General features: G+C 41.2%; 2 protein-coding genes across 9 annotated transcripts; one reads left to right on the top strand and one right to left on the bottom strand.

Moving 5' to 3' along the window:
• The first annotated feature begins 492 nt into the window (after window positions 1-492).
• Window positions 493-2975, top strand: LOC110937459 (cysteine proteinase inhibitor 12). 2 transcript variants are annotated; one of them, XM_022179881.2, is made up of 4 exons: window positions 493-769; window positions 2048-2258; window positions 2338-2480; window positions 2667-2975. In XM_022179881.2, exons 1-4 carry the CDS (start codon window positions 593-595, stop codon window positions 2802-2804), a joined length of 669 nt encoding a protein of 222 aa, XP_022035573.1. In that variant the 5' UTR covers window positions 493-592; the 3' UTR covers window positions 2805-2975. The 2 variants fall into 2 exon arrangements, with proteins under 2 accessions (XP_022035573.1, XP_022035572.1); XM_022179880.2 differs by having other exon boundaries at window positions 495-769; window positions 2335-2480.
• A 645-nt stretch (window positions 2976-3620) lies between these two features.
• On the bottom strand, window positions 3621-8491 carry LOC110937460 (UDP-arabinose 4-epimerase 1). Of its 7 annotated transcripts, none has more exons than XM_022179882.2 (10): window positions 8428-8490; window positions 7827-7898; window positions 6394-6518; window positions 6121-6234; window positions 5921-6028; window positions 5695-5786; window positions 5451-5592; window positions 5196-5290; window positions 4391-4520; window positions 3621-4279 (listed from the first exon to the last, which is right to left on the bottom strand). In XM_022179882.2, exons 2-10 carry the CDS (start codon window positions 7882-7884, stop codon window positions 3896-3898), a joined length of 1248 nt encoding a protein of 415 aa, XP_022035574.1. In that variant the 5' UTR covers window positions 7885-7898; window positions 8428-8490; the 3' UTR covers window positions 3621-3895. The 7 variants fall into 7 exon arrangements, with proteins under 7 accessions (XP_022035574.1, XP_022035576.1, XP_022035577.1 ...); XM_022179884.2 differs by having other exon boundaries at window positions 3662-4279; window positions 7827-7907; window positions 8432-8491; XM_022179885.2 differs by having other exon boundaries at window positions 3662-4279; window positions 7827-7907; window positions 8269-8478.
• Between the last annotated feature and the right edge of the window lie 4479 nt (window positions 8492-12970).

Consider the following 12970-nt stretch of genomic DNA (forward strand, 5'->3'; position numbering starts at 1 on the left):
TTTTTAGGAGCTTCTAACTTTAAGTTTTTAAGAAAAAGCTACTACTTAATAAAAAGTCTTGTTTGGTTGAAGGAGATTTAAGCTTTTAGGTTAGGAGCTTGAAGCTTTTGGTTGAAAGCTACTAGTAGTAGCGTTTAGAAGAAGCTACAAGCTTTTAGGGAAAAATTGACTAATTTAACCTCTAAAAATAAGGAACTTTTTAATGCACCAACTTTCTAAATTTTTAGTTATGTCTATTTTGGTCATTTTATACATTTTATTAAAAGCTCCAGCTACTCTACCAAACACCAAATATATCTAAAAAGCTACAGCTACTAGCTACCAGCTACAGCTACCAGCTTCCAGCCACCAGCTACTAGCTTCTAGCTTCCAGCTTTCAGCCACCAGCTACTTTTGCCAAACATACCCTAAGTTGGATGTTAAAAAAAAGTATCTATTTCTTGAGATTTACGCTAACGTGTACTAGTTTTGCCACGCGTCACACGGGTACGCTACATCTTCATCGAGAAGATGAGCACAAGAACGTTGTGATTTGTTAACGCACGTCACACTCATCGAATATTACCAAAATCCAAAAACATTAAAGGCGCAAATGCAAATCAAACGCTACAATCAGATTCTTCAACTTGTGCTACTACTTGTAGCATCGTCATCCTTGTTCAATTCAATGGCGAATACTCTTGGTGGTGTGCGAAACTCATCGTCTCCCAACACCGACGAGATCCACGGTCTCGCTCGTTTTGCTGTCGATGAACATAACAAAAAAGAGGTTTCAGATCTCTTGCTTTTGTGTTTCTTGATCCGTTTCTTAAGTTTCATGTCATAATATGTTGATTTATTCGTTTAATTTGTGGAAATCGGTAACTTAGGGTTTTGACAGTGAAGAAGTACGATTATTCAAGTATTTGTTTGTTTGTTAGTATTTGGTTTATGCTGTTTTTAGTGCAAAATTATGTTGAATTGGTAAGAAAGAGGTGTGTTAATTTTAATTATGTGTTACATGTTTGATTAGGTCACTTTTCTCGTGCAAATAATGGTGATTTAGGAGGCCACACACTTGTATTTTGAGTATTTGAGCTTGCTAAACTTAATTGTTAGGTATAGTATAGTCTAGTCTATTTGAGTTGGTATTGAAAGTTGTAAGATATTTAGGGTCACCTGTTACGGGGCGCTAAAGGGGGGCGTGGACTGCCATGTCAGCCACGCCGGTGGCGTGCATGCTGCCACACTCTGGCACGAATGGGGGTGTGGGGCTATGTCGTGGTGGTGACCGCAGGCATGGGGGGAGAGATTTGAACGTTGGATAGTGGAAGGGGGCGCCGTTGGGGCATGGAACCATAGCAGGGGGCGTCTTTGGGGCGTGGGGCATGATGGTTGCTTAGGTGGCGTATACATGCAGCCACGTGGCATCATATTTTTCTCAACGGAGCTGGGAGCCCTCCGTAACACATGGTCGTAGAATTAGAACAAAGCTCAATTGTAAAACTAGAATTTTCAGAAAGGCTGTTAGATAGGGTAAAACTAGAATTTTCAGAAAGACTTGGCTTCTCTTTGGAGACTCAAGTTCAATCCCCACTAGTGCCACATTTGGTGGAACGGCAATGAAGGCTAGTTCTCCCAGACCCTAGGTCAAGAGTTTGAGCCCGAGCCACCCCGGGTTTTAGTCCACCGTACGTTACGCCAGAGAGGTTCTCTCTTGTAGCGGCGCAAGCCCCTGCCTCTGGCAGTGGGTGGTATGGTTTCCTGGGGAACGCCGTTAGCCAAACTCTGACGCCAGCGTGGGCCCGGTTAAGACAACATAGTCTGGCCAGAGTGGGGGCCCTCTGTTTAGGAGGGTGTGAGATCTCTCTCACAACAAGTTAAAGATTCTCACCGTTCAATAAAAAGATAGGGTAGTAAGTAAAACGTCAAAATCTGACCTCAGGCGCACTTTTTAAAGCCAATTTTACTGTTAGAATTCAAGATCATCCCCTTTGCTTGAAACATGACTCTGATTTCAAATATTAAAATAATTTAGTAAAAGTTTTTCTTATTTTGTTTTCATCAGAATGCAATGCTGAAGCTGGCAAGGGTGGTAAAGGTGCAAGAGCAAGTGGTTGCTGGCACTTTGCATCATCTTACACTAGAGGTTGATGACGACGTGGGAAACAAGAAAATATACCTCGCCAAAGTTTGGGTAAAGCCATGGTTGAACTTTAAGGAACTGCAAGAGTTTAATCATATCGGTGAACCCAACTCTGATCGTGATATCGAAATAGGTAGTTACGAATTCTTGTTAAACTGTTAACCAAATTCAGTTTCTTGACAGCATAAAATTTACTGTTTTGAAACCAGAAGGCGATGGCTCAGGATATCAGGTTGTGCCTGTTCATGATCTTGTGGTCCAGGATGCTGCAAATCATGTCCTCAAGACGCTGCAACAGAGGTCCAACTCGTTATATCCTTATGAATTGCTAGAAGTAGTTCATGCTAAAGCAGAGGTAAGCAGCTTTTGTGTTGCCATGTTCTTTTGTTCACAATACGGGTCGAACTAGGCCACACGGGTTGGGTTACAACTTACAGGAACCACTTCTTTATGTAACTGACAGCCTGTTAGAGCCATTTGGCCTTTTCAAAGATAAAACGTAACCCAAATTAACTTATGAATTTTGAATTTGTGTGACAAGACTGCGGAAGGACTTGTAAAATATGATATCCTGCTGAAGCTAAAAAGGAATGACAAGGAAGAGAAATTCAAGGCTAATGTGCACAGGGACAACGAAGGCGCGTTTCATGTTAACCATATGGTGCAAGACCTTCCCTAGTTAGAACTTGCATCATGAATCTGACAGGTATCGACTATATGTGTAATAATCCTTTGCTAAAAGTAGTTTATGTGTAATAATCTTTTGCTACTGGATCATAATACTTTAACTACATAATATAAATACCTTTTGTGGCAACTGATGTGTTATGCGAGTAATGGTTTTTTATGCCACAACTTGTAAAGTTGAATGTTGTACCCTTGTGTGTAGAATGTGGGATCCTGTGTTGGACCATCAAGTGGCTTAGTTGCGTTGGAAGCTATGTATTTGTTTTAGATTATGTATTTGATTAGATGTGTTGGTTCGACCAAGTTGGGTTGAGTGTGTTGATTCGGGTTTTGTTGTCTTTAATGTGCAAAATTCGCACAAGTAGCTAAAATGAAAACGGGTCAAAGCTAGTCCAAAATGTATAATTGATAGTTAAAACATAGTGCCCTTTTTGAGCTATTGATTTTTTTTTTTTGTATCATCATCGAAATAATGTATGTTAACTCATGTTCAAACAATTATTCACGCATTTCATGATCGAAGTCATTGTTGTGGATCTTGATGTTCATTCTTGATCCAAACAAATGAAATGTCATAATGTGTATGTTTATCTTCACTCTTGATCCAAACTATGCATGAGTCGTAAGTCACCAATGTAGCTGTTGACGTTAAAAGCGGCAGTGTTCCAGTCGTCGATCTTCATAGGCGAACTCAAATGAATCTAGTCGATCTTTATACACTAGTGTTGATTAAATATTTTGCGTATGGTTAAACGTATGGAATTGTTCAAATCTATAGAGATATAACACACTCGAAAAATGACTAATATACTTTTGTGATTCTCTTATTTATATATAGCAAGATTATAATAAAAATAAAGAACCATATTGTATTATTGAGATCTCTTGTTTATGGGTTGCTCTCTCATACAGTAAACTGCTTCAACCCTCTAGCCCTTTTCCCAAAGTAGACATATACAAACAACCCTTAATGCATAAAATTCAAGTACCCACAACAATACCCCCAAAGACCCTTTAGTTCTTGAAGAAAAATAGAATGTGTGTGTATAGGTAAAATTTCTTTTTTGGGATTGGTAGTAACTTCTAGAAAGAAGTCTTTGTGGGCCCATATCCATTATGATGCAACTTTTGCCATTTCCAGGCAACCTGTAAACTCTTTTCCAAATCTGTGTATTTTGCTGACCAATTAAGTTCACGAAGTATTTTTGATGGGTCACTGTACACCTCAGCATAGTCACCAGGACGGCGTGGCAAATATTCGACATCTATAGACACCCCCGTTGCCCTCTTACAAGCTTCGACAAACTCTCTAACCGATCTTCCTCGTCCTGTACCAACGTTGTATATTCCAACTTCCCCAGGTTGTGCTTTCTGGAGAGCTTTTACATGAGCATCTACTAGATCAGTTACATCGATGTAGTCACGTATGCATGTTCCATCTGCAGTTTTATAGTCTGTTCCTCGAACCTGTGTCGCGCATGCAACCATGATTTATTAAAGGCAGGTCAATATTTAAAAAAAGTTGTGTAAATAGCAAGTCAAAACATTTTAATTTAGAGCAAGTCAGATTAAGCTAACCTTAAGACCTTTTGTAATCCCACGAGCGGCGTCAAAACATGCGGCAGATATCCGTCCATGTTCACGTAATTCTGGTCTTGGTGCTTCTCCTAACCTTCCATCTGGATCTGAGCCAATCACATTGAAGTATCTACAAATTGAACATGAAGTTATAAAATGATATAAAAACTACAGATTTGTCGATTTTAGAGTGACCCGTCAAGGTTTATTTTTCTTTAAAATAACTTTTATTTAATGGGTCAATGAGGATAACTTTTATTGTCGAGTTGGACCGACCCGCCAAGGTTTATTTTTCTTAAAATTTTGTAAATAATTATAATAAATACAATTGCGAAACTATATTCCTAAAATGACAACTTACTTTCTTTTTAAATAAAATGATCTAGACATAAACATTCAAATAACCAACTGGGGTAGCCCAGTTGGCCACCGACACCCACCTCTTCCCAAAGGTACCGGGTTCGAGTCTTGGGAGTGGCATATGTCGCCCAGGGTCAGAACTTGGCATGGGGAAGTCCTAGCGGAGCTAGCTTGGTTGGGTAGCGGCTCCCGGAGTGAGATCACTCCGGCGGTTGGGAGGACCGTGCACTACCCCCCCCCCCCCCCCCCCCCCATAAACATTCAAATATATATCAAGTGATTTTTGACCCGTTTGACTCGTTTCATTTTAACAACTCTAAAAATATTGACCCACTATTTAATCAAATACAACCTCAACTGACCCGTTTCCGTATAAATGGATTAAAATTACCACCTCTACTATAAAGTGTAAACCAAACAGAATCAAAATGCTCATTGCAACAACCTTAAGACCATGACCGCCATGTCCGAGGTTTTATGGAAATCCAGGATAATATCTTCTGCCATCTTCTTGGCTTTTCCATACGGGTTAATTGGGTTCTGAAATATAAAACAGAAAAACAAGCATGTTAAACAAGATAAACACATTCTGCACCAGAAAAAAGACAAATTTTGCATACAGAACCAGAGAACTATTTGTATATTATTGTTGAGGCGTTCGGTGTTCCACATTTTTAAAACCAATAGTCTAACAATGTACCTGAGGGGTTTCTTCGGTAATGGGCATCTTATCAGGCTCCCCGTATGTTGCACATGTACTAGAGTATATCAACGTATTCACATTATGGGCTGCCATAGCCTCTAATACGACCATGGTATTTGATGTAATATTGTGATAATATCTGCATTATGACAACAATAACACACACAAAGAAAGCACATTGGGCATCATATAAAATTCAACTATAATATAAACGGATTACAGATCCATGAGGCGTACTTACTTTAGCGGATCAAGGGTACTCTCACCAACATATGCAACTGCTGCAAAGTGCATCACTGCATCAAATGCATTTTCCGAGAAGATTTTGTTTACCTGAAATATTTTATCAAGGAAACAAGACTACAAGAGTACAAGACATATCCATATTCGATTGTGTTTGTGCTACAGATGATGTTACCAAGTGCATATCATGATATCATGTTTTCAGTGTATGTTTAAAAGGATACGGCTTTTGGATCACCCAAGTCCGCATAAATGAACTGAAGTCTGCCGGGTTCGGGAAACATGTCTTGAAGAACTTTGACTGCTCCTAGGTTTCCGCGTGAGAGATTGTCCTATCACAAAACAATTTACAACATGGGCCCCACATCTTGATATCAATACTTGAATATATTTACATAAAGATTAGCTGAATTTAGAGAGATACCACAATTGTGACACGATAAGAGTCTTTTAGAAGGCGTAGTGAAGCATGAGAACCGATATAGCCAGCACCTCCCGTTACTAAGACATGAGTAATTCCTGTTTCATGAAGAGAAAACTTCAAGACAAAAAGAAAGAGAAAGTATTAAAAACTGCCAGATAATCAGACTATGGCAAATATACGGTATAGATATCAACTTATAGAAATATAAATTAATAACCGAACAAAAGTATTGATCAACTTAAAAGTACAGAAAACAAGAATCTATCTACTTACTGGGCTCGGGCTGCTGAAAGTCGGGGATGTTTTAATTATAACGATGCATAACGCGATAAGACCTGTAGCAAAAATAATCTTTCTTACTACACCGCTTTTCTTCACTGGATCCACAAAATCCATGCCTATAAACACAGCAAGAAAATAGGTTCAAAACCTCTACAGTTTCATGTTATGGAGTAATTAAAACCAAAAGAAAGACAAAAGAGAAACTGTCATCTGGCAGGCCAGCCTGCCTGCTTGTTTGACTTTATTCACTTAATATCTAGTTAATACCAAGTCAACGGTTTGCAAAGAGGAACTAGTCATAGAAAAACATTCCTTACAAACTACAGCAAAGATTACACATATAACAAATGAAACATAAACTTGTAAACAATGTTTTCAATTTTCATAACCAGACTGGTCCGCTGGTGGATCCGTTTCAAAGAAAAAAAGGTGACGTTATAAATAATTTATAAATTAAAACAATATGCGTCACGTGTCACATTTCTGTGAGCCCAAAATTCTTTATCCTCGCTTCAGTTATTTCACCCCTTCGTATTATATTTCTTAATTTAAAAAAGTTCATGTCAATCATATCTGAAAATATCGTTTTATAATTCCTAAATCTTTACAACTAACTGTTTGATATTTCTTGGCCCTCCGGGGTGTGCGCATATAATTTATATATGTGTGGGCCCTCCAGAGGCAAAAGTAAAATTACACTAATTTTAACGTTATTTTACTAGTTTCGTGAAAATAATGTTAAAATCAGCGGACGGTTAACCATACATCATGTGGTGGCGTTGATAGCCGAAAGACACGGGGTACATGCACCAATCGGTCTTTATCCCGATTGTTAAGTGTTATGTGCCTTAGGTCCAAGGCTTGATGCAAAATTACTATGGAGTTGAGGGTCTCACTAGAAGCAGCTTCTCTATTCCCACGGGGTAGAGGTAAGACTGTCTACATCTTACCCTCAGACAGCGCGCCTCAAGTGCCCTGAGGCGCTGAAGCATGCGCCTTAGTGCGCCTCGCGCCTAGGCGCGCTTTTTAAAACCCAGGGTAACTCTGCCTTTGGTAGTTATCTTTTAATTTTTAAATAAAAAGCCTCAAAATGCCTTATTTTTTCGAAAATAATATTCAAATTCTGTAAAATTAAATATCTAAGGCATTTTTTACCAATTTAATCAAAATAGCTCGACCCTGGCTCTGCCCCCTTTGTCACCAAGTTAGTCCCGATTACACTAAAATATCTGACATATCTTAGCTTTGCTATTGGTGGGATTAACCGAATATGATGACGATGAAGAATTATAATTCCAAAATCTTTACAAATAACTATTTGATATTTCTTTTATTCGACAGGCGTAATACACTAGTGTCGGTTCCTGGCCAGGTTCTGAAACAGTGATTGTATTAAAAGAAAGAAATAAATGAAATAAGTTTACCTCCTAAAGAATTGGGCCTGTTGGGCCGCTGAGGTCTTGACCTGGTAAAATTCAGCATTTGCAGATGAATTCCTTTCCTACCTGAAATGAATGAATGCTAATTGTAAAGAAAGCTTCATGATAACCGAATCAAATTTAAATACCAATGATTGATGCTGATATGAATATGATGGTAAAAAACTGGTTTTGAAAATATTGTAAGATCTAAACAGAGACAGAGAGAAGATTATAAAGACAGCAGCAAAAGAGGCCATTACATTAAATTAAATTCATGTGACTGATTGAGTGAAAAATCAGGAAAGCAATTAAAAATAGGGCTGAAATGGACAGCACATCAACCAACCGTGAATTAGATTAGATTCACAACACAAGCATCATCATTACATTACATTTGAACATTTGAATTCCAATTGAAATTGAGTTAAGAAGAGAGAATACAAACTTTTTGATTGATGATTGAGTAAATGAATAGTACCAAGAAGCAAGTACTTGAAGAAGGTTTAAAAGTGTGGGGAGAAAGAGAAGATATATGAATGCAGGACACGTGTGATTGAGTAAAATTAATGAGAGAAAATCGAAAGAAACGTGGAAAATGTAATGCGTACCAAAACTAAAGCTGCTGCTGTGTGTGTGTTTGGGTGGATTTTGTGCGTACGTGAATGGAGGGATGGAGGGAGGAATACACGAATATGTAATTCAAGGAGATAGTTGGTCATTGTGTGGGGTAGGGTGGGTGGGTGGTTGGAGTGGGGAACTGGAGTAGGTAGATTGGTGAAGGCTTCTTGTTGATTATATGTTTTTTTTTAAACGGGTGTCAATCATCGTGACATCGGGCGTTGTAGCCAAGGCTGACTACTTGACTGTCGTGAGCTCCTTGGCTCTCCCTAATAGCATACAATTAGCCTTATATTGTGCATAGTTTGTTAGGCATTTATTTTGTAAATATTATCTCCAAAAATAGGAGATTTCTGTATTGCTATATATTGTTATCAATTGAATGTGAATAGACACTTCGAATTATTCTATTCTATATGGTATCATTACCTATCAATCCTCTCCTCCTCTAACCCTAGTGTCGCCACCTCTCTACAGCCCCTCATTCAGCAAGGCCCTGCTCCTCATTCAACAAGGCCTTGCTCAATTCTTCTTACCGATCTCTCTCTCCCCTCTCAATGGCTGCCCCAATACACCCTGCCATGACTATTTCCAACATCAAAAACTTTATACCCATTACCCTGGAAGTCGAGATTGACCACTATTCCACTTGGTCAGAACTATTCCAAAACTGCTGCAAAGCATATCAAGTTTTTGACCACCTTCAACCTCGTCCAACCGCTGCCACCTCCTCCACAATTGCTGATAAGGCTACTGACCAGACTGCCGACAAGGCATCCGAGGCTGCTGCAGAAGCCTTATGGTACAGATTGGATGCCATCGTCAAACAATGGATTTACGGCACTATTTCAACGGACCTGCTCCACACCATTCTGTCCCCCGGGCAGACCGCTCATCAGGCATGGACCACCCTTGAAAATCTCTTCAAAGACAACAAGAACTCTCGGGCTGTTTATTTGCAACAGGAATTCGCCAACGTTCGGTTAGACAACTATCCGAACATGGAAGCCTACTGCAGGGACGTCAAGCTTCTGTCTGACCAACTCAACAGTGTCGGGTGCCCTGTTGACAACCAACGTCTCGTTCTTCAGCTACTTACGGGTCTCAGCGAGCAGTATGATGGCATCTCCACCATTCTTCAAAACCGTGACCCACTGCCAGATTTTAACGAAGCTCGCTCTCGTCTCACTATGGAAGAGAAGAAAAAATCTCACCAAGCTGCCGCCAATGCCACTGTGTCCGCCACTGCCTTGGCGACTTCCACTCAGCCATCATCTGACTCGGCTCCTCCGACCCACACCAACCTTGCTCGATCTTCAGGCCGCCCCAACTCAGGCCCTACCAACAGTCGCAATCGCAGCCGAGGCAGGGGTCGTAACAACTCGGGACGTGGAAACCGAGGTCAGCCCTCCTCCCAATCGTTCTCACCGACATCTTGGACTCATAACCCTTGGGCTGCTCAGCTTGCTGCGGCTGCCTCCGGCTTTCCGTGGCACCCGTTCACGGCTCAACCACCCTGCCCGTTCCCTTCCACCCCACGCCCCAATGCTACACCCAGAGCAGGCATACTTGGACCTCCTCCATCTCAGGCGTACTTAGTAGGCTATACACCCACTGACATTGCTCAGGCACTTTACACCCTTTCTCTGAACCATCCTGACAATTCCATCATGGATACTGGTGCAACCGGCCACATGGGTAACCAACAAGGTATGACTTCCCCGTCTATTTTTTATACTTGCACTAACAAAAACATTATCGTCGGCAACGACATGACCATACCAGCTCATGGACAGGGCAACATCACTTTACCTCCTCCTTTTCCTCCTTTAAAACTTAATGATTACCTATTTGCCCCAAACCTAATTAAAAACCTCATTTCTGTCTGCCGCCTTACAACCGACAATCTTATTTCTATAGAATTTGACCCTTTCGGTTTTGTTTTGAAGGATCTCAAGACTCGGGAACCTATCCTACGATGCAATAGCACAGGGGATCTATATCCGCTCACTTCACCTGTTTTCTATAACTCTCGTTCTCCTTCAACTTTTGCAACCATCACTCAAGAACGCTGGCATCAACGTCTTGGGCATCCTGGCATCAATTTATTACAGTCTTTAAAAACATCTTCTTGTATTGATTTTAATAAAATTACTGATTCCCATTGTCAATCTTGTGTTTGGTAAAACAGTTAAATTACCTTTTCGTGAGTCATTAAACCATACATTATTACCCTTTGATATTATTCATAGTGACATATGGACCTCACCGGTCCTTAGTACCGGTGGACACAAATATTACATACTATTTCTTGACGATCACACCAATTTCTTATGGACCTTTCCTCTTAGTCACAAATCCCAAGCCTTCTCCTGTTTCACCACCCTTTATACACTTATTAAAACTCAATTTGAACGTCAAGTCAAACAATTTCAATGCGATAACGGTCGTGAATATGCGAACAACAACTTTCATAATTTTTGCAAACAAAATGGCATGACGTTTCGTTTCTCTTGCCCCTACACCTCCTCTCAAAACGGGAAAGCAGAACGTAAAATTCGCACCATTAATAACATGATACACACTCTCCTTTCCCAAGTCTCCCTACCGACCAATTTTTGGCACTACGCTCTTGAAACCGCTACTTACCTCTTAAATATTCTTCCTAATAAAACCCTCAAATTTCTCTCACCTACCACTCTACTCTACAATTGCAACCCCGAGTATGCACACCTACGCGTCTCCGGGTGTCTATGCTACCCACTTATCCCTTCTACTACAATACATAAACTAGCCAACCGCTCTAAACCTTGCGTCTTTCTAGGCTACCCACCCAATCATCGCGGGTACAAGTGTCTTGACCTCACCAATCACAAAATCTTTGTCTCCGTCATGCCCATTTCGAAGAATCCATCTTCCCCTACAGCATTCACATTCCCACTACCCCAACTTCTTATGATTTTCTAAACACTTCTCTCCACCCGATCTTCTGGAACCATATCTCTCAGTCGAACCCCATCACTCACCCACCTCCTACCTCCCCTACTTATAACGACACTAGCCCACCTCCGTCCCCCACGGGTCCGTCCTCACCAGCCTGAAACACCCCTCCACCCTCCTCTACTTGGCCCATACTCACCTACTCACGCCGCCCACCCCTTATGCACCAACACCCACCCCCTACTGCCCGACAACCGGCTCCTAACCAGCCCACTACTGAACCGTCCACGACCCATTCTCAACCTGAGCCCAACCCTCATCCTGTCTCACAACAAACCCGTACCATCCGCACTCGTTCTATGGACGGTATTACTAAACCTAGACAACTATTCGACCTTCACAATTCCACCCTTGTCCCACTCCCCAAGAGACCTAACGTTGCCCTGTCCTCGCCTGAATGGTACAATGCTATGTATGACGAGTTTAATGCTCTTATTAAAAACAAGACCTGGGAACTAGTACCCCGGCATCCCGACATGAATATCGTTCGGAGCATGTGGTTGTTTAAACATAAGTTTAAGTCCAATGGCAGTCTAGAACGATACAAGGCTCGTTTGGTGTGTGATGGTCGTAAACAGCAGGTTGGTATTGATTGTGGTGAGACCTTCAGTCCAGTTGTTAAACCGGCTACTATACGCACCGTTCTATCCTTGGCTCTTTCAAACTCATGGCCAATTCATCGGTTGGACGTGACAAATGCCTTTCTTCACGGCAACCTGGATGAAACGGTTTATATGTATCAGCCCATGAGTTTTCGTCATCGGGACTACCCGGACCATGTTTGCCTTTTGAAGAAGTCTCTCTACGGCTTAAAGCAGGCACCTCGGGCGTGGTATCAAAGTTTCACTGATTTTGTTCTTTTGAAGGGATTCTCTCAAAGCAGGTCGGATAACCCCTTATTTATTTATCACAAGAATAATCAGGTTGCATATTTACTCATTTACGTGGATGATATAATTCTCACCACCTCTTCCGATGCTTTACGTCAGCAACTTATGCGTCTTCTTGCTGGAGAGTTTGCCATGAAAGACCTTGGACCACTTTCATATTTTCTGGGCATTGCGGTTACTCGCACGGGAAATAACATGTTTTTGTCTCAACATTCCTATGCGACGGATATCATTCACCGAGCTGGCATTAAGTCGTGTAAACCGGTAGCTACTCGAATTGACACTCAGTCCAAGCTTGGTAGTAATTCAGGGCCCCTCTTTGAAGATCCTACTTTGTATCGCAGTTTGGCAGGGGCTCTACAATACCTCACCTTCACTCGTCCAGACATCACCTACTCTGTTCAGCAGGTATGCATGCGTATGCACTCTCCATCCGTTGAGCATTGGAATGCTCTAAAGCGCATCATACGGTATCTTCAGGGCACTTCCAACTTTGGCCTGCATCTCGGGCCGGCTTCTTCTGTTTCTCTTGTTGCTTATACTGACGCAGACTGGGCCGGGTGTCCAGACACTCGACGATCCACATCAGGATATTGCATTTACTTAGGTGATAATTTGATTTATTGGTCCTCTAAGCGT

The sequence above is a fragment of the Helianthus annuus genome, chromosome 4 (assembly GCF_002127325.2).
Source record: "Helianthus annuus cultivar XRQ/B chromosome 4, HanXRQr2.0-SUNRISE, whole genome shotgun sequence".
NCBI classification, from domain to species: Eukaryota; Viridiplantae; Streptophyta; class Magnoliopsida; order Asterales; family Asteraceae; genus Helianthus; species Helianthus annuus.

Coding starts and splice junctions, on each gene's coding strand:
- LOC110937459 (XM_022179880.2), top strand. CDS start 593: ATGCAAATCAAACGCTACAATCAGATTCTTCAACTTGTGCTACTACTT. Junction 770..2,047: donor ATGAACATAACAAAAAAGAG/GTTTCAGATCTC, acceptor TGTTTTCATCAG/AATGCAATGCTGAAGCTGGC. Junction 2,259..2,334: donor TGATCGTGATATCGAAATAG/GTAGTTACGAAT, acceptor TTTTGAAACCAG/AAGGCGATGGCTCAGGATAT.
- LOC110937460 (XM_022179882.2), bottom strand. CDS start 7,884: ATGCTGAATTTTACCAGGTCAAGACCTCAGCGGCCCAACAGGCCCAAT. Junction 6,519..7,826: donor CAGGCCCAATTCTTTAGGAG/GTAAACTTATTT, acceptor CTGTGTTTATAG/GCATGGATTTTGTGGATCCA. Junction 6,235..6,393: donor CTTTCAGCAGCCCGAGCCCA/GTAAGTAGATAG, acceptor TTTGTCTTGAAG/TTTTCTCTTCATGAAACAGG.